Here is a 26,572-nt window from a genome sequence, read left to right as displayed (position 1 = left end):
AGCCATGCCAGTGTAACCCAAGGGAATGGTAGAAGCATTGATACTAGGGATGGTGGGTGCAGAAACAACCAGGCTATCATCACAAGTATGTAAACACCAATTTGAGAAATACATGTGTCAAACTGATTGTCCTCGAGAGGAGTACCTATTAAGGGCACGTGACTCTTAACAATCAAGAATAATGCCCTCAACATCTCCAGCCCTCTTCTGTCTGAGATCAGCATGTCCCTCAGAGTGTTCACAATGTTTCCAACCTAGGGGAGGACATTTTCCCGGTTCAAGAAACCTTTGAAATATCTCAAGTTCTGCTCTTAACATATGAATCCGGTCAAACTCAATGGTGACAGCGAAGTCATGATCAATGGCAAGAGGAGAAGATGAGGGAGAATTCGTCGAGGTGTTATTCCAGGAATTTGATCGTGAACTAGACAGAGAATGACCCTCTGTCAAAATGGTCCTAATAGGGTGAGAGGCTAAGAACTCATTCGGGTCAGGAAGCGAATCGTTGAACATTGGACTTGGCCAAGGAGGATTGTACGGATTCGGGGGAATACTCTTCCTAGCAGTCCTTACAATGACTCTTGTGACAGACTGGGTCGTAAAGCTCATAAACAAGCTCTACAACACCTCGACCACTCTACAAGGATTTTGCAAGGATTTTGCAACACTTGATGATGAAGGAATTTGGTTTGAAATTCATTTATGTGCTAAATTGCGTTGTGTATATATATATATATATATATATATATATATATATATATATATATATATTGTTTTCTTTTAAATTACGATATCAAAGACACAATGAGAAAATTAAAAATGCAACTAGTTCATGTCGGGTTCACCAAAATGTAGAGGACGGGATTTGTGTTTGGAATGTGCCTCTAATTCACTTGACATTGGTTCATCCTGATCGGGATAACTCTTGCTGGTGTCTCTTCTTCCATCGAACCTCGGAGAAGCAGGTTTGACGTTATCCCGATGACCCGATGGAGCTATCTTAGGCGGTGCAGGTTGTCATCGGCTATCGAAGGTTCCGGTCTGGAGTTAAGCCGATACCCGTGTTGTCCTCATTTTTGTTTTCAAAAATGAAGGACCATTACATGAAATTTTTGTGAAAAAATGAAAAAAATTACTCTATGGCACGCTTCCCGAGGCAGAATTTCAACTAATCCTTGGACTGGCTTAATCCTCAGTCCATCCTCGAACTACGTTTCGAATTTCATCAAATTCTGGGTTCGTTTGCTATGTCTTTCCTTCAGTCGGGTTTTAAAATCCCGACTGCAGGTGGAGAATTTTCTTCAAACTGCAAGTTTTAATGATATTCATTGTTTTGGTCTTTGTAGGGGAATTTTTGACCAATTACATGTGCACTTTTATTTCAAATATGTTACTTGTAATTTATTTTAAATTTCCCCTTTGTTGTTTTTATCTTTTTATTGTTTTTTGGTCATTTTTAGTTAAAATAGGGATTTTTTGGCTCAACTGCAAGTAAACTTGCAGTTTGGTCAAAAAACCCCTACTTTAATGGTTTTCACATGTAATAGGGATTTTAAATCCCCATTACATATGTGCAAGTAAACTTGCAGTTTGGTCAAAAAACCCCTACTTTAATGGTTTTTGCATGTAATAGGGATTTTAAATCCCCATTACATATGTGCAAGCAAGTATAACTTGTTGTAGGGATTTTATTTCCCATTTACAAGTATTTAAAACTTGCAGTTTGCTCCAAAAAACCCGATTTTGCTCATAAAGTGCATTTTTGACATTTTAAACTTGCTATTTGGCCAAAAAATCCCGATTTTGCCTAACATGTTGAAAAAGTGAAATTTTAAACTTGTCATATCCTCCAAAAAACCCGATTTTCATTGTTTCATACATTTTAAACTTGCTATTTGTTCCAAAAAACCCGAATTGCAAGGAAAAACATGTTTTTTGAAGATTTTTAGCAAATTTTTGTGGAGATTTTTTGGGAGATAGAAGGCATTTTGGATTCCTTCCTATTTCCATGCATTTTTAGACACCTTTCACGCCACATGGAGGTTAAGTTTGCTGGTTTTTAGCTTTATAACAGCAAACACGTTTTTGCTAAAAAACCACGTTTTTCTTCATTAAAAATGCCACGAATCAGCAATGTTATGAATCGTTTTGGCTTGGTATGCTAAGGTATTGAGGTTAGAAAGAGTCTTGGCCATTTTCCATGCCATTTCTCATGCATTTGCTGCCACGTTTTTTAGTTTTGGGCATTTTTTCAAAAACGTGGCTAGGGTTTTGGAATACGGTTAGTTTCTTTTTAAGAGATATTCTTCTTTATTTCAAAGATTGATCATCTTTTGGAGAGGCATTTTCAGATTGGAGCAAGGTAAGATTTATTTTCTTTTTGTTTCATTTTTCTTGTTTTCTTGTTTTCTTGTTTTTCCTTTCTAGTTGTAAATTTGTAAATGGTTGGTTCTTCCCCAAAAATCAGATTTTGTGAGAGAGATTTTCCCCTTTCATAGCAATTTTAGAATTGCATTGTTCTTCCACATTTTCCCTCTTTACTTGTATTCGGGATTTTAAATCCCGATTACAAGTTGGATGAAAATCATTGTTCTTCCCTTACGGATAAAAGATTTAACCATCTTTTGTTGAAATTCCAAGTTGCAAAGATGAGAAATACCTATCCTTTCATAATCGGGTTTTTAGAACCGGATTACACGTTGAAAGTTCTTCTCATTTTCTTGAAGATGATCTTCCCAAAATATTTTCATATTCATTTCCATCATCCGTACATACCATTTCATCCACTCATTTCACACTTTCATTCATTTTCCCCATTTAAAGTCTACCTGCGGTCAGCCATCCAAAACCCGAAATTGGTCCAAAATGCACTCATAAAACACTTGAAATTGAGTTTTAAAAGTCCGATTACAAGTGCAAACTTGTAGTTACCCATTACGCATATGAAGTTGCATGTTTGTTCCCACACTTGCAAGTTAATTCTCTTGTTTATCCCACACATGTAATGCAACTTCCAAAACCCGAAATTCACTTGTGAGCCCATTTTTGCATCAATTTCTCTCTTCCCTTGTCAGTCCGGTTTGCACACACGATCTACCAAATCAATGGATTAAGGCATGGGCCTTATTTTGCAAGAAGATTTCAAGAATGAAGGATGATACAAAGAAGAGATACAACAACAATTCATGGTTGAGAGCATAGAATGCTTTCAAGACAAAGATGGTCATGACATGAAAAGAGGAAGGCAGCCCGTTCCCTCTTGAAAAGCTAGTACTACCCCAAGCAAGAAGACAAGGATGCAAGTTCTCGTTCCGGTTCAAGATGTCTTTACCAATCTATAATACTTCAAGTTCTAGCATCCTGAAGCGACATGAAGATCATCACAGACAAAGGATGATGCAGTTAGAGTCGTGTCTTTAGACACATGGAATAATTTTAGTTATGCATTTGTAATTTCGTTTTGACAAGTTACATGTAAAAGTATTTTTTGTAAAATGCAAGTTACACATTACTTGCACTTTTGTAATTACATGTAAGGCAACTACAAGTTGTGTCCGATTAGGACTGTAGTTGGAATAAGTCTTAGTTAGTTAGAGTAACTCTTAGTTAGTTAATGAAGTCTCAGTTAGTTATTGAATGAGTCTTGGTGGTTGAGAGAATCTCTCAAGTTAGTTAGTATCCTCCCACCTTTTTCTCAAGGCTCCTCTTCTACAAATACTGGAGGAGTCTATTGTAATTTTTATCTTTTTGAAAGCAAGCAAAAACTCTGCCAAATTTACAGCAAGAAGTCTTTGAGCTTATGAATGTGAATTGAAGGTTTTGGAAGAATAATAAAGAAGGATTACTCAAGTTTTGAGTCTTTGAGCTACATGTTTGAGTTTGAATCTTTTTACTTCTTCTATGCAAAGTATTTCTAAAGAAGCTTAGTCCAATCTGATTTGAAGTCTTTGAGCTGCAAGTAGAGAAGATTAATTAAAATAGGAAACTCTCTTGAAGGAGCAGCAAGTCTTTGAGCTTGCGTCCATTCTTGAGAAAAATTATTGTTTGATAAGAAATAGCAGCAAGTCTTTGAGCTTGCATTAGTTCTTGTCTTTGTGTTAAAAGAATAGATTATTTCAGTCTTTGAGCTGTTATCTTTTATTCGTTGTAAAATTTAGTATAGCAAAGGGTAGATAGGACTTCCAATAGTCAAGTCTTTGAGCTTGATATTGCTGTCCCGTCCCGAAGGAAGTGACGGGAGTCTTTGAACTTTCAGGAAACTTCATTTCCTTTCTCTCATTTTACTTGAAAGTGGTTACTGCTATTATTCAATCGCTATCCTTTTCTGTGAAGAGAAAAAGGATATTGTCTTTCTTGAAAAAAGAAGAAAGATTGCTGTCCCATCCTGTTTTTATTTCAGTTTTAGTTAGATAGGGGGAGCCTTCCCTTAATTAGGAGAGTTTTTACTCGTGTGTTGTGGTTGAAACCACAATTTTGTATATTTCCCCCAAGTGTACAAAATTTTCAACCAACAACCCGATGAAATCACCTTCGGCGATCAGGTTGATATCGGCAATCGGGTCGACGTGTTTGAAGTTATGTCGAAGTCCGGATGAGTCCACTCTGTTTGTCTCGGAGCGCTTCGCTTATCGAGATAGCAATTTTGGGCGTGTCGATGTCCCGATGAGACCACCTTAGGTTATCAGGATAACAATGCAAGATCGGGGTAACATCGCAGTATTGGTTCTGATGAGCCAATAAGGTCGCCTACCAATTATTGGAAATCGGGGTAACATTTCATCTGTCTGGCTAATGCCCCGATGGAGTCGCCTTCGACGATCGGGTATCATCGGGAGGTCGGATGTACCGGTTGAAGGCTATACCGATGGTCCGATGGAGCCGACAGTTTTTGGAGCTGCTTTGGTGAAGTCATCTACCGGTTCATCGGGAGATCGGAGTAACATGCTTGTGGTCTGTCTAATGGCCGATGGAGTGGAGACCGGTCGCGGATGTGCAATGGAACCGAAGTCCAAAAAGGTGAACACTCGGACACTAAGGATGAGACTGTCGGTGTATATGAATACGAACCGACCCGACTCTCTGCTGCATGTGGGATAATTGGTTTTCCATGATTGCAAATCGACAGAAACAGTTCGACTTCCCAACCGTCTCGGGTAGATGTAACGGTCGACCAGTCTGGTATTTGAAGCCAAATGTGAACTGAATGAATGGTGATGAACCAGAACAGCTATTGAGCGATCTGTAATTGAGTTTTGACACGTGTGGTTTTTGTTTCATCTGGAAGGATTGTTCGACAGAGTGAAGGAAGTTTGCAGATTGGACTTTATTGTATTTTTGACATACTGTTAATAAAGTCGTTATTTGTTAGTGGTGGGTTTTTCTACCGAAAGGGTTTTCCCACGTTAATTTTGTGTGTTCTCTCTCTGTGTTGTTTATTTGTGTATGCTCATGCTTGTGCCATTTTCTGTAAATGTTGAAAATTTGTATACACTAGTCTATTCTCCCTTGCAAACTGACATTAGGAAAGCGAATTTCCGCACTTGCTTTCCTAACAAGTGGTATCAAAGCTTGGCCCGTTTTGTTATCCTTGTTGGGTAAGGTTGGTTTTTTGTGTCAGTTCTGTTACAGTGGGAGTCTTGCAGAGTGTCTACTTGTTTTACAGGTTGAGATGGTGAGCACCTCAGGGTGCATAGACATGAAGAAGTTTAATGGTTCCAGTTTCAAACTATGGAAACTCAAGATGGAAGATTTGTTGGTCGATAGAGATCTCTGGGGTGTTGTGACTGCAACTTCTAAGCCTTCAGGCATGAAGCAAGAAGATTGGGATTTAGCCGACCGGAAGGCAAGGGGTCTAATCAGGCTATGTCTTGCTGATTCTGTTTTGTTAAACGTCCATGAGGAGAAGACTGCACATCTTCTATGGAATAAGTTGGGAGATACTTATCAAGGCAAATCCTTGGTGAATAAACTTTTCTTGAGGAAGAAGTTGTACTCTCTAAAAATGGATGCAGGAACACCATTGGCAGACCACTTAAATGCATTCAACATGGTTCTTGCACAGTTAACTTCTGTTGGTGTGTCCATCCAGGAAGAAGAACGTTGCATGTTGTTGTTGTGTTTATTGCCTGACTCTTGGGAACACTTAGTGATGGCTATCGGTAGTACTACGACCTAGTTCAAGATGGATACTGTGGTTAATACTCTTTTGTCAGAAGAAATGAGAAAGAAGTCTTCTGAAACGACAAAAGATGCACTCTTTGTTCGAGGTAGACCGAAGGACAAAGACAAGAAGAAAGGAAAGAAGTCCAAGTCTCAAGAGATATTTAAATCTCCAGGCAAGAAGTCAAAGGTGAAGTGCTATAAATGTGGGCAGAAAGGGCATATCCGAAAGGATTGCGAGGAGAAGAAGAAGAAGAAGTATTCTGACACTGAATCTTCTCAGAGTGATGCAGATGCATTTGTAGCGGCCCTGGCAGTACCTACCTCAGATGACACCAGGTTAGTAGATTTTGGCGCATCTTTTCACATGACCTCCCACAAGGAGTGGTTCTCGAAGTATGAACCGTATGCTGGTGGAAAGGTATATTTAGCTAGTGATTCTATGATGGAGATTGTAGGGAGAGGCAGAATTAAAATTCAATTCCCAGATGGTAGAGTGAAGGGGATCAATGGAGTTCTTCATATACCAGGTCTGGCAAGAAACCTTCTCTCTATAAGTAAACTTAATGATGTTGGAGTACAAGTTACTTTTGTGTCTGGTGGTTGCAAGATGACTAGGGGTTCCATTGTATTGGCAAAGGGTGATCACATTGGTACACTGTATAAGTTAAATGCTGAACCTATATGTTGTAATCTAACTTCTGAAAAGTTTGTTAAGACAACGGTAATGATGCATAATGCTAATTCTTTGGAAGCTAAACTTCCTGCTGAGAAAACAATGCTTCGACATAATAGGTTAGGCCACATAGGTGAAAAAGGTTTAAAAGCCTTGAAGAATAAGAATCTGGTTGAAGGTCTGAATGATTGTAGTTTTGAGTTCGATTTCTGCGAACACTGCATATATGGAAAACATAACAGAGTTCAGTTTTATTCTAGTTTTCATAAATCTTCTGACATTCTAGATTATGTTCACTCTGATGTGTTTGGTCCAGTGGATGTTCCTTCTCTGTCTAAGTCTAAGTACTATGTATCTTTTGTAGACGATTATTCAAGAAGGGCATTTGTGTATTTTCTTAAAAGTAAATCAGAAGTGTTCAGTCGGTTTAAGGAATTTAAGAACCTTGTTGAAAATCAGATTGGGAGAAGGATTAAATGTGTTGTCCTCATTTTTGTTTTCAAAAATGAAGGACCATTACATGAAATTTTTGTGAAAAAATGAATAAATTTACTCTATGGCACGCTTCCCGAGGCAGCATTTCAACTAATCCTTGGACTGGCTTAATCCTCAATCCATCCTCGAACTACGTTTCGAATTTCGTCAAATTCTGGGTTCGTTTGCTATGTCTTTCCTTCAATTTCGGGTTTTAAAATCCCGACTGCGGGCGGAGAATTTTCTTCAAACTGCAAGTTTTAATAATATTCATTGTTTTGGTCTTTGTAGGGGAATTTTTGACTTATTACATGTGCACTTTTATTTAAAAGATGTTACTTGTAATTTTGTTGTCCTCATTTTTGTTTCCAACAATGAAGGACCACTATGGTGAAATTTTTATTTAAAAAATAAAAAAATTTACTCTATGGCACGCTTCCCGAGGCAAAATTTTGACTAATCCTTGGACTGGCTTAATCTTCAGTTCATTCTCGAACTACGTTTTGAATTTCGTCCAATTCTGGGTTCGTTTGCTATGCCTTTCCTTCAATTTCGGGTTTTAAAACCCAGACTACAGGTGAAGAATTTTCTTCAAACTGCAAGTTTTAATGATATTCATTGTTTTGGTCTTTGTAGGGGAATTTTTGACCAATTACATGTGCACTTTTATTTTAAATATGTCACTTGTAAATTATTTTAAGTTTCCCCTTTGATGTTTTTATCTTTTTATTGTTTTTTGGTCATTTTTAGTTAAAATAGGGATTTTTTGGCTCAACTGCAAGTAAACTTGCAGTTTGGTCAAAAAACCCCTACTTTAATGGTTTTTACATGTAATAGGGATTTTAAATCCCCATTACATATGTGCAAGTGTTTCTAACTTGTTGTAGGGATTTTATTTCCCTTTTACAAGTATTTTTAAACTTGCAGTTTGCTCTAAAAAACCCGATTTTGGCTTGGTAAGTGAAAAAGTGAATTTTTAAACTTGCCATTTGTCTTAAAAAACCCGATTTTGGCTTGGTAAGTGAAAAAGTGAATTTTTAAACTTGCCATTTGTCTTAAAAAACCCGATTTTGGCTTGGTAAGTGAAAAAGTGAATTTTTAAACTTGCCATTTGTCTTAAAAAACCCGATTTTGGCATGTAAGTGGAAAAAGTGAAAATAAAACTTGTTATTTTCTCTCTAAAACCCGATTTGCTTCATTTTGGGCAATTCGAACTTGTCATGTGTCTTCTAAAACCCGATTTGCATGGAAAATGGATTTGTTGAAGATGTCAAAGCGATTTTTTTGGGGAGATTTGCTGGAGATGCAAGGCGTTTAGGATTCTATAATATTCTCATGCTTTCACAAACACATTTTTCGCCATTTAGAGTTTATTGTTGCTGGTTTTTGGTGCCAAATCAGCAAAACGTGGTTCTTTTAACCCACATTTTGGGCGTTTTTTACTCCATAAATTTGCACACTCCTAAATCGTTTTGCCCTTTCCTACTTAGGCGTAGAGGGTGAGAGGATTTTCGCACCATTTAATGATGTCGTTGGAGTTTATAATGGTGGCCACGTGATTCCCTTTGGCCACGTTTTCAACCTTTGGCAACGTTTTCAAACATTTGGCATCATTGCTTCTTCTTCTACCTTAGGCGTTTTGCTCTAATAAACTTGGATGCACACTCTCATTGGCATTTTGGTCCTCCAAGTTTAAGATTGCTGCTATATTTGGGGCATTTTTACAAAAAACGTGATAAGGGTTTGACATTCCGGATTGCTCCTTTTCACCGGTTTTGCTTCTTCATTTCAAGAATTGTTGCATTATTGGAAAAGCATTTTGAATTTTTAAGAAAGGTATGTTCTCTTTCCTTTCTTCCCTTTATTTTATTATTTTCTTGTTTTCTTTATTTTTCGTTATTAGTTACATTTTTGGCATGTGATGTTCTTCCCCTATAAATTGGTTTTTGTGAAAGAAATCTTCCCCTTAATATGCAATTGTTGAACTGCATTGTTCTTCCCAAAATTCCCTCCTAACTTGTATTCGGGATTTTTAATCTCGATTACAAGTTCGCTGGAAATTCTTGTTCTTCCCCTACAGTTAAGGAACTTAATCATTTTTGGTTAAAATTCCAAGTTGGAAATTGTGAAATACCCCTCCTTTGCAAATTCGGGTTTTAAAAACCGGATTACATGTTGAAGAGTTCTTCCCATTTTCATGATAATGACTTTCCCGGATATTCCCGTTCCTATCCATTCACGTTCCCCATATCCGTACTTTCCATTTCCATCATTTCCCGCAAGTCAAAATCTCATTTTTCGTCCATTTCTCCATTTTCGAATTTACAAGTGTACTTGTATTCGGGTTTTAAAACCTTGATTGCGTGTATGTCCTTTCCAACTTGTATACTTGCGAAAATTCTCCCAAGATCCGAAATTGGTCAAAGTCAAGATTTTCTCATTTCTACATATTGTTGTGACGTTTTCACACATCGCCCCATTACAAATGGGGACCCATGTTTTTTTTTTTAGGGTTTGTTTTCTAGGTTTTTAGGGTTTTGTTAGTTAGCCTTTGCATTTTGAGTGATGTCGGGGAGATCAATAGGATAGCAAGTCCGGCTTGAGTGAGGTCCTAATCCTGAAATTTGGCTAAGTCTGGAATGTCCTGATCCTGAAATTTGACTAAGTCTGGAAACTGAAAAACCTCCAAAAACTAGATTTTGCAATATAACTCCTGGAGGTCTGAAACCACTCTCAAACATCCTGAAAGTATATATGGAATATAACTTAAAGTATAAGAAAGAAGAAACATATACTTAAATGTTATATTCCATAAAATTTATCCTGATAGAGAGTTCGAAAAGTCAAATTTCGCTCGTGTCCTTCTCCAAGGGTCCAGAGCAAAAGGCGCTCCTGTCCCTCTCCAAGGGTCCAAGGCGAATCGCTCGTGTCCTTCTCCAAGGGACCAGAGCGAAAATACTTATTTGAGCTATTTTTGACCGTGTTTGGACGAATTGAGACATCAAAGGCATGGTGAAGGACGAAATGAGCATGATAGAGCATCCAGACTTGATCAAAAACAATGAAATGATGAAGTTTTTACCTAGAGGGTCAAATTCGCTCCTGTCCCTCACTGAAGGACCAGAGCGAAATTCTTCATAAGGTACGATCTGGGCAAAGATCAAGCAAGTTTTATGTTTGAAGGTAAGAAAGGAGATGAATTGAACCCATTGAAGACAAATTGAAGATTATCAAACGTCAACAAGGGACCCAAATGCCCAAGTTCGCTCCTGTCCCTCAGGCAGGGACCAGAGCGATTTCTGTCTTAAACAAATTTCTTGCCAAGTTACAATGAATTCCAAGGCATGGATGAATGAAAGGGGACATTACGAGACCGTTGAAGATAAATTTGGAAGCTGGCAAAGTGTGATGAAGCCTACAGGACCAATATCGCTCCTGTCCCTCTCCAAGGGACCAGGGCGATATCTTAGTTATGTTGCCTTTTCCTCAAATTCAAACCACTCCAAGTCAAGGTGAGAGGTGGCAAGGACATTTCGAAGCGTCTCAATCAAGCACAAAGTTACAAGGATCGCCAAAATGAAGGATTTGCATTAAAATATCCTAGTTCGCTCCTGTCCCTCAGGGAGGGACCAGAGCGATATTTCCATAAAGGCATAAATTTCAAAAGTTAAGCAAGTGTCAAGTATCCAAGGGGATCAAAGGGACTTCATTCTACGCGATGAAAGTGATGGCAAGTTGATGGAAGCAAGGACAAGCTCAAAAACTTGAAGTTCGCTCCTGTCCCTCAGGAAGGGACCAGAGCGATATTGATTATATTGGCCAAATCTCTCAAAAATCACGTTAAGTCAAGGTTTTGCGGGGTCATACAAGGTCTAAGGTGTCATTTGAAGGTGATTTACAAAAGTTCCAAACGTCAAAATGCTACCAATTGAGCCAAGGAGCCTATATTGCTCCTGTCCTTTGGACAAGGACCAAAGCGATTTTTATTAAAACACTTATGTTCCGTCAAAACCAAGACAAGGCAAGGATAGGCAAGGTCAAGGACGTCCTTTGGAAGGCAATGAACGAAGAACGAAGATCAAAAGTTTGCAAATTTGAGCCAGGACACTAAGATCGCTCCTGTCCCTCAGGAAGGGACCAGGGCGATATTTGCCAAAGCACTCATTTTCCTTCGAAGATCATGACAAAACAAACTTGCAAAGGGTTCAAAGCGTTGTTTGAAAGGTAATAAAGGAGAAGTTGATATAAAGAACGGAGAACTTCAAGTGAAAAGATCTAGATCGCTCCTATCCCTCTCCAAGGGACCAGGGCGATATCACCACAAAGGACATTCATTTCCAAGAACAAGTCAATCAAGCTCAAAGATCCTAGCAAAAATGTCTAATTCAACGTGGAAATAAATACTTTGGACGTCAAAATTGCACGAATCAAGACCAAGAAGGTAGATCGCTCCTGTCCCTCAGTCAGGGACCAGGGCGATGAGGTACGTATTTTCATCTTCAAAATTTGGCGCTCAAGCAAATATTTTTGAATTTATCTTAAATGCTAAAAAAAAAAAATCGATATTTAATTGAAAGCATTTAAAAATTGCGTTTGGTATTAATTAATTATTTTGCCTTGTAAGAAAAACCGAATTTATTAATTTAAATGACAAAGGCATTTAATTAATTATTTATTAATTAATAAAAAAAACAAAAGGAGCGCTAAGGTTATGAGGTCGGCCTTGTTATTGATGTAAAAATCGTTTAATTTTTCCAAAGTCGGCCTATATGGTAATTGTGGTGAGAGCGCTTATAAAGGAGAAGTGAAAATCATTATTTTCACATTATCATTTCACCATCTTACATGCGATCTTGGAAGGAGAAGTGCGAGTTGTGTGTCAGAGTCATTTCAAGCAAAGGAAGGCGCCAAGATCGTTCAAAGGGAAGATACAAGCATTATCAAAGGAGTTCGAGTTTCCACTTGAGCGAACTTGCCAAGGACATTGAAGAGCACATCAAAGATATCCCCAAGGGTGGCGAATTGACAAAGAGGACGTTCATTATCCTTCAAGATCACGTTGAAGCCATCAAATTTTGATTTTTGCCTAGGCTAATTCCTTTATTTTGGCATTTTAGAGTTAAGCTCTCAAGTAAGGTATGGCAAGATCTCTTGTTTTAATTTCGAATTTTGATCGTCATTGCCTTAAGCTTGAATTTTGAAATTTGTTTTCCCTTAGCTCAGTCGTTTTTAGGAAATGATTAATAAAGGACTTATCATTAAGTTTCCTAAAATTTGCTCTCTAATTTATGTTATGTATTGCAAAATCATGGTACTAATTTTGAAATGTTGTGTAGGCATCAAATGGAGATCTCTTCAAGGAAAATCAAGCCGGATCAAGGACGGTCTTCGCCAGGACGGTCTTCGCCAGGACATGGGCGACCTCTTTCAATCCAGCATTCCAAGGCGAGGTACATCATCATCCTGCACATCAAGGACACAGGGAGTTAGAACAAGGGCTCGTTGAAGAAGCAAATAATTCCAGATGAATTAATTAAAGCAAGCTTCTCAACAACATCAAGTTGAATATTTACCAAAGTTACAAGTGTCAGATGAGGTGGCATCCTAGTCATCACTCCTCCAGTCAGTGTGGTCCACCTCAGCATGTCCAGATTCAATGTACTTAACTCATGGAAGGTGGCACAAACTCCGATGTACCTACCCCGGCTATCCATTGGTCGATTTTTCTAGAGAGGACATGTGTCCAAGCAATACAATTTTGTCATTGGTCAAGCATTAAATGTTATGTAATGGTTGTAACAAACCCTAATTAGGGTTTTCATTGTTGAATCTTGGCCATTGATCTTGAATTGATCTAAGCCATCAAATTGTATTGTGGGCACTATATAAGCCCAGGCATTTCATTTGTAAAGGCTAATTGGAAAAAATTAGAGAGAGTTGTAAATAATAGAAAGCAGTTAGTAGATAGAGAGTAGTTAGAAATTGATAGAATAGGAGGGCAAGGCAAGAAATTGTTGCCATTGATTGTAAACAAACTCCATTTTCATTGAAGTAATGGTGAAGTGTGTCGTTTCTTGCAATTTGCATGGTTTCTTGTTGAGTCTTCAATCCTAGATGGTAGATGATTAGATGAATGGAGGAAATGCGATTGATTAATGGTGGAATTCGTATATCCATACTACTAGCAGTTTGTTGATTGCAGACTTGCCTTGTGTAGTCAACTGGAATCGTTCAGCTTAAGCTCAATTTCAATTTGTTGCCTCTTCATTGATATGCATCAACTTGGATGGTATCTATACCTGCGGTGATGATTTGAACATCATAAAGCTTCCCTTAGAAGATCGCACTAGTCTTGTGTAGATGTTCCATTGATGTCAAAACAAGATCTAGTTAGAGTTTCATCAAAAATCAAGTCATTGCTCCTACATTCTTAGTATTAGGATTAGATCCTCTCTTCGCCCTTATCCTTTTTCATTTTTTTTCAAATCTAAGTCAGTAAGAGCCTGTGTCCAGCAAAGCAGATCGGAAGTTCAATCATCACATGTAAGTCCCCTTGTGATCCCAGCAAATCACATCATACCACTGGAGCTTGTCCACACGTAGAGACCCTACATCAAAGAACCTTGGAGTCTACCTAACTGATCCTTTACGCGAATCTTCAGCAGTTAGAGACTATTTTCTCAAGAGAGGATAAGATGCCTTTAGGTATTTTATTCTGTGTATGATGGTGTACAAAATACACGTCAACACATATCTCCCCTCTTCCTCTCACAAAACCGTGAAATTCAGAAATCAAAGTTTTACCCATTTGAAAAAGGAAGAATGATATTTGCAGCTGACTATGATGTTGCCTTAACTCTTTTAAGTCTTCATCACAGCATTCCAGGTTCACAATCAATGTCAGATTTGCCGGCATCTCCAACTCCAAAGAAAATGAAATACAAATATGACAAATACCAGAATGAGGTTGCACCTTCCCAGGTTTCTTCTCCTTTGGATCGCATCAGGGACACGGAAATAGGGCACGTTGATATGGCAGAATTCATCAACAGGGTAGAAGATCCACAGGATAACAACTTGCAGCGGCTGTTGGACAGCCATATCCATCATGCATCTTCCTTCCCAGTGGCTGCCCTAGAACTTGAGTTCGTTCTTGCATGCGCCCATCATTTTGACAAAGAGTCAAGAGTCATTAAAAATGATGATAGTGAAGCTATAATTCGTCTTGATGCGGATACAATCGAGGTGGTCTTCAAAATACCTCCTGCGCCTGTTTATATGGAAATCACCAAAGAAAGTGCAGCAGAGTATTATGTGAAAAGAGAAAAAGATTGCAAGCGACACATCAATAGGTGGATCCAAGAGCCACGTCCTTCCTTCTCAAGATGGGCAAAGTTGTACAGTTGTGATTTCAAGTGGGAGATAGGAGACACCATCACTCTTCTCAGCAGGATGTTGGGCCTTGAGTACTCCAATGTCTTTGAGCCATGGATGTATCAATTCATTATGTTCATACAGCAATCGCATCACATTTCATGGGGTGAAATCATCAGTGATGCTTTGTGCGAACAACTTGCAGCAGTTCCTACCACTATGACCACCTTCATGAATTCTTATTTGGTATATTTAGCAACGTCACTTAGACACTTTCCAGGTCTTTCTACCAAGGGTAATCACTCGCTTATACCAGTTTGGGAATATTATGACCAGTTGCCATTGAAACCTAGCAGACTGCATTTCAGAAGAGTCCAAGATGCATTCTTCGGATATTTCATGTGTCAGTTTGACGTGGATCTCAGAAACAAAAGAGTATCAGATGAGGCATGGGTCAAGGTGTCTGAGTATGGGTGTTTGTTCCTGCAATTTCCCACCTTCACCTATATGAGGATTGGATGCTATGATGGTCAGCCATACATGCTTCCAAGATGCCCAACTGATAAGATAATTCTTATGGAGCTGGGAAGACAGATCATGGTTGTTCATACTTTTCAGTCTGCTAGACACAAGGTTGGAATGGGGATCTCTAGCACAAACCCATTGAAAATTGGTCGATACTCCCTTGTCACATCTGTGAAGGCTAAGGCCATGGAGGCTGAATTGCAGGAAATCAAGCTTAAGAGGTTCAAACCTAGAGATGATTCTGATTATAGAGGTATGAAGGAGAAGATCAAGAAATCCTTTGTGCATGTTCATCGCATTGAAGACATCTGGGTAGATCTCCGCACGGAAGCCGAAGTTCTGAAGATGGATTACTGCAAGCTCACTATTGAGCAAATTGTTGACTTGAACTTGGCGGATATCCCACAAGGGATGATCGATGACGGGCATATACTTGATCCTGAATACACTTCACGAAGGGTTGAGGAAGCTCCACTTCCTTTGATCCAATGGTCACACAAGGAGTGCGTCTCCATCCTTGACAGATTTAAGCCTATCTTGGCCAACACTAACGCATAGCTGAAAAATAATGCTGTTAGACTTATCAAAATCAAGGTTGGTAAAGAAGATGATTCTACAGGGCCTCTTGGACGGAAGTCTGAAATTCAGATTGATAACAAGGAGGGTGCTTCATCTTCAGGCACAAGGATCAAGTTACGAGTTAGTCGTGCAGTAGTGCTTCCTCCTGAGGAGATGACTACTCGTGGGAAGGAGAAATCACGGTTCCATGTTCGAGTGATCGATCTGGATAATCCAGAAGAGGGGCAGCAATCTGACGATGCGCCTAAGTCTCCAGTTTCAGACTCGCCTCACGAGGTCATTCCTCCAATTTCCATTGAGACGCCTCTTTCTCCTCCTGATTTGCTCGTAGATGAGTCTCCTCAGAATGCAGTTCCCATTTCAGCATACGAGCCTTCTCCTGATCGACAACGAGAAAGTGTGTTGAAAGTTCCTGAAGATAATCCCACTTGCATTCAGTTATCAGAAATTGATACTTCCACTTCTGGTTTTGAAGAATTCATGAGGCAATCTTCATGTCCATTAGTAACTGAGCAAACCGTGGTCGCCATTCAAACAAATATTCCTCCCAGGGTGACCACGGTAATTCAAACAGAAACTGCTTCTCCTTTGCCTACGGCTGCTACTAGAAGTGAGTTGATGACTTTGCCTCCATGGCTTAGTTCTTTCACCCCGAAAAGGAAGAAGCAAGAGATCTCACCTGATGCCTTTGACTACCAGCAACTCAAACAGTCCAGATCCAAAGTTGCTAAGAAGGCAAAAACTATCTCTAGGGTAACTGTTGATAGCAACAAGATGAAAGTAGCTGAAATTGTGGAGCCTATTGCAGATAAACCACTTGATGAAATGTCAGCTGCTGATTATAAGGTTACAAGGGTAGAATTGGGCAAGCAAACACATGAGGTCATTAAACATGATGCTCAGTTTTTTGTTGCTTCACTAGTGCAAAGGTGTGACAATCTTCTTGCAAAGAAAGACAAACTAGAAGAAGAAAACCGACAGCTCATGGCAGCCATTCATAAAATCACAAAACCTGCTGCTGAAGGGAGTAACTCCATAGGTTCTTCTGGTTCCCAAGAATCGATTCGTGGAGTGGAAAGGGCTGCTCAGAAAGTACAAGCACTGGATTCCTGGGTTGATCAGCTTCATGATCAATGTGTACAAGTGGTAAAAGACATTTTTCAAATAATGTCTAAGTTGGAAACCATTGAGGAGAAACTGGATCAGAATTCTGACACTTTCAAAAAAAATCTGGAAAGTGTTGAGAAAAGTCTGGCAATCTGGCGTACCATGCCCCAACAACAGTTGAGTATTTTGCAGGAGCACGCCATCATCTCTTCCAGGGTCATGTACTTGGAATTTGAAGAACTCATGGAAAACAAGACCCTTGTTCTTAAATCCCTCATTGAGGAGATCAGTGATGCAAGGAGATTCCGGGATGAAGTCTATCGAGGTATTGTCTCACATTGTGAAAGGGCCTCTTGCAATATAGTAAGTCAGGATGGAGAGCTGATTCCAGAAGAAGAGGTTCTTGCTGATTTACAGATGACGATTCATAATGAATGGAGGAGCGAACAATTCTCGGCAGCTTCAATTCAAACATTGATGAAACACCAAGCCTTTTTGCATGAGATCCAGTCTATCCTGGATAAAGACAATTCCGCGCTGCTCCGTTGTCACAACACTATTGTGAAGACTATGGTTGTTGCTAAGAACACCCATGAACCGAATCCCGAGGAACTACAAGCGAACATCTGGAAATTTCAAGGATTCGTGTCTTCACAAAATGCAACTTAAGTGTTTTTCAACACTTAGTTGAATTTTCCCTCTTTTGTAATCTTTAGTTGTAATTTTGTTTTGACAAGTTACATGTAAAAGTATTTTTTGTAAAATGCAAGTTACACATTACTTGCACTTTTGTAATTACATGTAAGGCAACTACAAGTTGTGTCCGATTAGGACTGTAGTTGGAATAAGTCTTAGTTAGTTAGAGTAACTCTTAGTTAGTTAATGAAGTCTCAGTTATTTATTGAATGAGTCTTGGTGGTTGAGAGAATCTCTCAAGTTAGTTAGGATCCTCCCACCTTTTTCTCAAGGCTCCTCTTCTATAAATACTTGAGAGGTCCATTGTAAATATATCTTTTGGGAAAGCAAGTAAAAACTCTGCCAAATTTACAGCAAGAAGTCTTTGAGCTTATGTATGTGAATTGAAGGTTTTGAAGAATAAGAAAGAAGGATTACTCAAGTTTTGAGTCTTTGAGCTACATGTTTGAGTTTGAATTTTTTTATTTCTTCTATGCAAAGTGTTTCTAAAGAAGCTTAGTCCAATCTGATTTGAAGTCTTTGAGCTGCAAGTAGAGAAGATTAATTAAAATAGGAAACTCTCTTGAAGGAGCAGCAAGTCTTTGAGCTTGCGTCTATTCTTGAGGAAAAATTACTGTTTGATAAGAAATAGCAGCAAGTCTTTGAGCTTGCATTAGTTCTTGTCTTTGTGTTAAAAGAATAGATTATTTCAGTCTTTGAGCTGTTATCTTTTATTCGTTGTAAAATTTAGTATAGCAAAGGGTAGATAGGACTTCCAATAGTCAAGTCTTTGAGCTTGATATTGTTGTCCCGTCCCGAAGGAAGTGACGGATGTCTTTGAGCTTTCAAGAAACTTCATTTCCTTTCTCTTATTTCACTTGAAAGTGGTTACTGCTATTATTCAATCGCTATCATTTTCTGTGAAGAGAAAAGGATATTGTTTTTCTTGAAAAAAGAAGAAAGATTGTTGTTCCATTCCATTTTATTTTCCAAGTTGTAGTTAGATAGGGGGAGCCTTCCCTTAATTAGGAGAGTTTTTACTCGTGTGCTGTGGTTGAAACCACAATTTTGTATATTTCCCCAAGTGTACAAAATTTTCAACCAACAAATTTGTTTTAAATTTCCCCTTTGTTGTTTTTATTTTTTTTATTGTTTTTAGTCTTGTTTAGTTAAATAGGGATTTTTTGGCTCAATTACAAGTAAACTTGCAGTTTGGTCTAAAAACCCCTACTTTAATGGTTTTCACATGTAATAGGGATTTTAAATCTCCATTACATATGTGCAAGTATTTCTAACTTGTTGTAGGGGTTTTATTTCCCTTTTACAAGTGCATAAAACTTGCATCTCTCTCCAAAAATCCCGATTTTGCCTTGTTAGTGAAAAAGTGACAATTTAAAACTTGCACTTTGGTCTAAAAAACCCGATTTTGCTCATAAAGTGCATTTTTGACATTTTAAACTTGCTATTTGGCCAAAAAATCCCGATTTTGCCTAACATGTTGAAAAAGTGAAATTTTAAACTTGTTATATCTTCTAAAAAACCCGATTTTCATTGTTTCATGCATTTTAAACTTGCTATTTATTCCAAAAAACCCGAATTGCAAGGAAAAACATGTTTTTTGAGGATTTTTAGCAAATTTTTGTGGAGATTTTTTGGGAGATAGAAGGCATTTTGGATTCCTCCCTATTTTTATGCATTTTCAAACACCTTTCACGCCACATGGAGGTTAAGATTGTTGGTTTTTAGCTTTATAACAGCAGCCACGTTTTTACCAAAAACCACGTTTTTTTGCCATTTGGAATGCCACGAATCAGCAATGTTATGAATCATTTTGGCTTGGTATGCTAAGGCGTTGAGGTTAGAAAGAGTTTTGGCCATTTTCCATGCCATTTCTCATGCATTTGCTGCCACGTTTTTCAGTTTTGGGCATTTTTTTCAAAAACGTGGCTAGGGTTTTGGAATGCGGTTAATTTGTTTTTAAGAGATATTCTTCTTTATTTCAAAGATTGATCATCTTTTGGAGAGGCATTTTCATATTGGAGCAAGGTAAGATTTATTTTCTTCTTGTTTCATTTTCCTTGTTTTCTTGTTTTCTTGTTTTTCCTTTCTAGTTGTAAATTTGTAAATGGTTGGTTCTTCCCCAAAAATCAGATTTTGTGAGAGAGATTTTCCCCTTTGTAAAGCAATTTTAGAATTGCATTGTTCTTCCTCATTTCCCCTCTTTACTTGTATTCGGATTTTAAATCCCGATTACAAGTTGGATGAAAATCATTGTTCTTCCCTTACGGATAAAAGATTTAACCATCTTTTGTTGAAATTTCAAGTTGCAAAGATGAGAAATACCCATCCTTTCAAAATCGGGTTTTTAGACCCGGATTACATGTTGAAATTTCTTCCCATTTTCTTGAAGATGATCTTCCCAAAATCTTTCCATATTCATTTCCATCATCCGTACATACCATTTCATCCACTCATTTCACACCTTCATTCATTTTCCCCATTAAAAGTCTACCTGCGGTCAGCCATCCAGAACCCGAAATTGGTCCAAAATGCACTCAAAAAACACTTGAAAATGAGTTCTAAAGGTCCAATTACAAGTGCAAATTTGTAGTTACCCATTACACATATGAAGTTGCATGTTTGTTCCCTGCAATTGCAAGTTAATGCTCTTGTTTTTCCCACACATGTAATGCAACTTCCAAAACCCGAAATTCACTTGTGAGCCCATTTTTGCATCAATTTCTCTCTTCCCTTGTCAGTTCGGTTTGCACACACGATCTACCAAATCAATGGATTAAGGCATGGGCCTTATTTTTCAAGCAAATTTCAAGAATGAAAAATGATACAAAGAAGAAATACAACAACAATTCATGGTTGAGAGCATAAAATGCTTTCAAGACAAAGATGGTCATGACATAAAAAGAGGAAGGCCGCCCTTTCCCTCTTGAAAAACCAGTACTACCCCAAGCAAGAAAATAAGGATGCAAGTTCCCATTCCGGTTCAAGATGTCTTTACCAACCCAGAATACTTCAAACTTCTAGCATCCTGAAGCAACATGAAGATCATCACGGACAAAGGATGATGCAGTTAGAATCGTGTCTTTAGACACATGGAATAGTTTTAGTTATGCATTTGTAATTTCGTTTTGACAAGTTACATGTAAAAGTATTTTTTGTAAAATGCAAGTTACACATTACTTCCACTTTTGTAATTACATGTAAGACAACTACAAGTTGTGTCCGATTAGGACTGTAGTTGGAATAAGTCTTAGTTAGTTGGAGTAACTCTTAGTTAGTTAATGAAGTCTCAGTTATTTATTGAATGAGTCTTGGTGGTTGAGAGAATCTCTCAAGTTAGTTAGGATCTTCCCACCTTTTTCTCAAGGCTCCTCTTCTATAAATATTGGAGGAGTCTATTGTAATTTTGATCTTTTGGAAAGCAAGCAAAAACTCTGCCAAATTTACAGCAAGAAGGCTTTGAGCTTATGTATGTGGATCGAAAGTTTTTGAAGAATAATAAAGAAGGATTACTCAAGTTTTGAGTCTTTGAGCTACATGTTTGAGTTTGAATCTTTTAATTCTTTTATGCCAAGTGTTTCTAAAGGAGCTTAGTCCAATCTGATTTGAAGTCTTTGAGCTGCAAGTAGAGAAGATTAATTAAAATAGGAAACTCTCTTGAAGGAGCAGCAAGTCTTTGAGCTTGCATCCATTCTTGAGAAAAATCATTGTTTGATAAGAAATAGCAGCAAGTCTTTGAGCTTGCATTAGTTCTTGTCTTTGTGTTGAAAGAATAGATTATTCTAGTCTTTGAGTTGTTATCTTTTATTCGTTGTAAAAATTTAGTATAGCAAAGGGTAGATAGGACTTCCAATAGTCAAATCTTTGAGCTTGATATTGTTGTCCCGTCCCGAAGGAAGTGACGGAAGTCTTTGCGCTTTCAGGAAACTTCATTTCCTTTCTCTTATTTTCACTTGAAAGTGGTTACTGTTGTTATTTAATCGCTATCATTTTCTATGAAGAGAAAAGGATATTGACTTTCTTGAAAAAAGAAGAAAGATTGCTGTCCCATCCCATTTTATTTTCCAAGTTGTAGTTAGATAGGGGGAGCCTTCCCTTAATTAGGAGAGTTTTTACTCGTGTGCTGTGGTTGAAACCACAATTTTGTATATTTCCCCAAGTGTACAAAATTTTCAACCAACAAAATGTTTAAGAACAGACAATGGTGGTGAAAATTGTAGTGCAGATTTCGACAAGTACTGTGTTGATCATGGAATTAAGAGATATAAGATTGTACCTTACACTCCACAACAAAATGGAGTCGTTGAAAGGTTGAATCGGTCTCTAATGAAGAAAGCAAGAAGCATGTTGACCGGAGCTGGGCAGGAACAAACATTCTGGGCTGAAGCAGTTGCTACAATGTGTTACTTGTTGAATCGTTCCCCTACTTCAGCATTGGTTGACAAAACACCTATGGAAGCATGGTCTGGTAAGAAACCTTCTTTAAGGCACCTTCGTGTTTTTGGTGCAGAGGCATATGCTCATGTGCCTGATGTGAATAGATCTAAGTTGGATAAAAAAGCGGTGAAATGTATTTTCATTGGCTATGGAGTTGGTGTGAAAGGATACAAACTTTGGAATCAAGTGACTGGTAAGGTTGTGTACAACAGAAGTGTGATTTTTCAAGAGCTGAAGCCTATGTCACTAGATCATAATATAGAAAAGAAAGGAGAAGCTGAGGTTGAAATTCCTCCAGCCAAAGAAGAATCTCCACAGATACCTGAAGATGAGGAGAGTTCAAGTAGTTCTGAAGAAGAACATGATGAGCCTCCTATGGAACTTCAAGAAGCCTCAACACCAAAGTTGAGAAGATCTACTCGAAAGAGGTGGCAACCTAATAGGTATACACCTAATAAGTACAGTCATTCTATGTTGAATGTTAATTGTGCTTATGCTTTACTTGCAAATACTGATGAGCCTAGGACTGTCAAAGAAGCAATTGAAATACCTGATTCAGATTCCTAATTGGAAGCCATGAATGATGAAATGTCATCATTGGATAAAAATGGAACTTGGGATTTGGTGCCATTGCCTAAAGGCAGAAAGCCTGTAGGCTGCAAGTGGGTGTTCAAAAGGAAGTATGGTCCAAATGGCAGCATTGACAAGTACAAAGCAAGACTGGTTGCAAAGGGGTATTTGCAAAAGGAAGGTATTGACTATGGATAAATCTTCTCTCCTGTAGGTAAGCTGACATCTATCAAATTTCTCTTGTCACTTGCAGCAACATATGATTGGGAGATTGAGCAGATGGATGTGAAGACAACATTTCTTCATGGTGATCTTGAAGAAGAAATTTATATGTCCTAGCCTGAGCATTTTGTGGAAAAAGGTAAAGAACATCTGGTATGCAAACTCAAGAAGTCTTTGTATGGTTTGAAACAGTCTCCCAAAATGTGGTATCAAAAGTATGATACATTTGTTTTGTCCTTGGGATTTGTGAGATCAAATGTTGATCATTGTGTTTACTACAAAATTGATGGTGATAGGATTCTTATCATAGCTTTGTATGTAGATGATATGTTGTTCATAGGAAACACAAAAGGTATGATCTCAAATTTAAAATCTCAACTTTCTATGAAATTTGAAATGAAGGACTTAGGACCAACAAATTATATTCTGGGAATGGAGATCAAAAGGGGATCTCAGAGGAAACTTTGGCTCAGCCAGAGAAAGTATATAACCAATGTTCTTGACAGGTTTCATATGTCTGACTGTAAACCACAGGTTGTTCCCATCTTGCAGGGAACTAAGTTGTCTGTGCTTGACAGTCTGAAATCTCCAAAAGAGATTGAAGACATGAAAAGTGTACCTTATGCAAGTGCTATAGGCAATCTGATGTATGCTATGGTTTGTACAAGACTAGACATTGCCCAACCAGTGGGAGTACTTAGCAGGTTTATGTAGAATCCAGGAAAGCCGCACTGGGATGTTGTAAAGAGAGTGTTTAGATATCTAAAGGGTACTTCAAACTTTGCATTGTGTTATCATGGTAACCTGAAGGATTCAAAGAGAACTCTCAGCATTTGTGGTTATACGAATTCTGATTGGGCAGGGGATATTGACAGCAGGAGATCCACTAGTGGGTATGTTTTTGTCCTGAATGGTGGAGCAATTAGTTGGATGAGCAAGTGGGAAGCTGTAGTCGCTTTGTCCACTACAGAGGCAGAATACATGGTGGCCACACATGCTTGTAAAGAAGCAATCTGGCTTAGGCGTTTGAGTTCAGATATTGGTTTTGATGCAGGGCACGTTGAAATCTAGAGTGATAGTCAGATTGCCATATGTTTGGCAAAGAATCCTACTTTCCATGCCAGATCAAAGCCTGCTGATGTTCAGTATCACTTCATTCGCAACATGGTGGAAGATGGAAAAGTCTATCTTAACAAGGTAGACACTCTGGAAAATGTTGCAGATGCCTTGACGAAACCAGTGAGCACGCACAAGTTCAGGTGGTGTTCAAATTCTATGGGTCTTGATACCCATGTTCCTCAGTAACGTCTGAAATGGTAATCAGTCCAGTGAATTCCTTGTTAAGTGGGAGTTTGTTGGAAATGTGCCTCTAATTCACTTGACATTGGTTCATCCTGATCGGGTTAACTCTTGCCGATGTCTCTTCTTCCATCGGAGAAGCAGGTTTGACGTTATCCCGATGACCCTACGAAGTCGACTAGCGTTGTGTCGATGACCCGATGGAGCTATCTTAGGCGGTGCGGGTTGTCATCGGCTATCGGAGGTTTCGGTCTGGAGTTAAGCCGATACCCGATGAAGTCGCCTTCGGCAATGGGGTTGATATCGACAATCGGGTCGACCTGTTTGAAGTTATGCCAAAGTCCGGATGAGTCCACTTTGTTTGTCTCGGAGCGCTTCGCTTATCGGGATAGCAGTTTTGGGCGTGTGTCGATGTCTAGAGGAGACCACCTTAGGTTATCGGGATAACAATGCAAGATCGAGGTAACATTGCAATATTGGTTCCGATGAGCCGATAAGGTCGCCTACCAGTTATCGGAGATCAGGGTAACATTTCATGTGTCTGGTCGATGCCTCAATGGAGTCACCTTCGGCGATCGGGTATCATTGGGAGGTCGGATCTACCGGTTGAAGGCTATACCGATGGTCCGATGGAGCCGACCGTTTTTGGAGCTGCTTTGGTGAAGTCGTCTACCGGTTCATCGGGAGATCAGAGTAACATGCTTGTGGTCTGTCTAATGGCCGATGGAGTGGAGACCGGTCGCGGATGTGCAATGGAACCGAAGTCCAAAAAGGTGAACACTCGAACACTAAGGATGAGACTGTCGGTGTATATGAATACGAACTGACCCGACTCTCTGTTGCATGTGGGATAATTGATTTTCCATGATTGCAGATCAACAGAAACAGTTCGACTTCCCAACCGTCTCGGGTAGATGTAACGGTCGACCAGTCTCGTATTTGAAGCCGAATGTGAACTGAATGAATGGTGATGAACCAGAATAGCTATTGAGCAATCTGTAATTGAGTTTTGACCCATGTGGTTTTTGTTTCATCTGGAACAATTGTTTGACAGAGTGAAGGAAGTCTGCAGATCGGACTTTATTGTATTTTTGACATACTGTTAATATAGTCGTTATCTGTTAGTGGTGGGGTTTTCTCCCGAAAGGGTTTTCCCACGTTAATTTTGTGTGTTCTCTCTCTGTGTTGTTTATTTGTGTATGCTCATGCTTGTGCCATTTTCTGTAAATGTTGAAAATTTGTATACACTAGTCTGTTCTCCCCTGCAAACTGACATTAGGAAAGCGAATTTCGCACTTGCTTTCCTTACAATTTGCTACCCTTGAAGTGATAAACCTTAAGGAGCAAACCTACCTTCTCTCTCCCTCACTTAAACTGGCACTAAAGGTGAACCAGGGGATGCAAACACCAAAACCAAACAATCAAGCAACAAAGAAAGCCTCTAGATGACTCTGCTAAGTCTTTGTCTTTAGGATGAATGCGCAGAACTGGGATACTAGAGCAGCGTGCTAACATAGAGTACAAAGACCATACAGTAGACGGGGATGCAATAAAATAACTAAAATAACAATGTTGTGATAAATAAAATAGAAGGTACAGAATGTGAACAGTTAAAAGAGGATGAAAGAAAGTAAAGGAAGCTTACAATCGGTCCATGATTGAAGCCTCCAGCAAGATGAGCTCTTTCTCTCAATTACAAACCTGCACACAAGCAAAAAGAGAAAATGTTGGGGGTTGTGTTTAGAGGTATGCCTCAGTTAGACCCTCGTTTTGGTGTTTCCACCTCCACGGACAACCCAAATAATAGCCAGGAGGGAAAGATAAATGATAAAGATGAAAGAAAATAGATAGAACGATTGATATGCTAGATAAAAGCAATGAATATACAAGCGAAGAAAGAGAGAGAGAAAAACTCCCCTTCAGTACTCAAGAAATTATCACCTAGATGAACGGAGTTGAGTTCCAAGAGCTCTCCAAAGGATGTGATAATGGCGGATACTGAATAGAAAACCTGTAAGAGATATAGAAAACGTGCCAAGAGTTTTAGAAATTCGCCAAGTGATCAAGAAGTCCCAAAATCATCTGAAATGCATGAGATATAGACCCCCAAGAAGAATTTTGATGTTAGTGGCCACAGATAGAGGTGTTACAAACTCTTCTAGGCGTAGGCCTAATGCTCAAATGACCACCTGCGGACTAACATATTTGCAGGACGCTAGCGCGGTGCGTGGACGTCTCTGTGGCGCGCTAAAGTCCATTACTCAAATGGTCTACATGGTCAATAAAAGGCCAGATTCTAAGTTGACAAGGCAATCCATGTGGGAAAAAAGACATATAGGTGACGAATGATTCCAATCAGTTTAGAGTAAAGGCGCTTATGTGATGTGGAATTGCACAGGGTGCAATTTACAACGTTACAGTAATTATATTCACAATGTTCAATGGTAATTTGTTAGT

The 26,572-nt window shown here is 38.8% G+C and overlaps 1 protein-coding gene across 4 annotated transcripts in view; it reads right to left on the bottom strand.

The window, feature by feature from the left end:
- LOC131044855 (uncharacterized) overlaps window positions 1-26,572 on the bottom strand; it is a 168,390-nt gene that overhangs the window by 9,766 nt on the left and 132,052 nt on the right. Inside the window, exons 6-7 of one of the 4 annotated variants that reach the window (XM_057978325.2) lie at window positions 26,057-26,126; window positions 25,761-25,816 (exon numbers count right to left, since the gene is read on the bottom strand). The exons of 2 other annotated variants lie outside the window; for them this stretch is intronic. In XM_057978325.2, the coding sequence (XP_057834308.1) occupies window positions 25,809-25,816; window positions 26,057-26,126 (78 nt within the window). In that variant the 3' untranslated portion in view covers window positions 25,761-25,808. The remainder of the gene's footprint in view (window positions 1-25,760; window positions 25,817-26,056; window positions 26,127-26,572) is intronic. One more of the 4 variants, XM_057978336.2, reaches the window with a different exon arrangement.

Source organism: Cryptomeria japonica, chromosome 3, assembly GCF_030272615.1.
Source record: "Cryptomeria japonica chromosome 3, Sugi_1.0, whole genome shotgun sequence".
NCBI lineage: Eukaryota > Viridiplantae > Streptophyta > Pinopsida > Cupressales > Cupressaceae > Cryptomeria > Cryptomeria japonica.
This window is presented reverse-complemented; position numbering and strand designations above follow the sequence as displayed.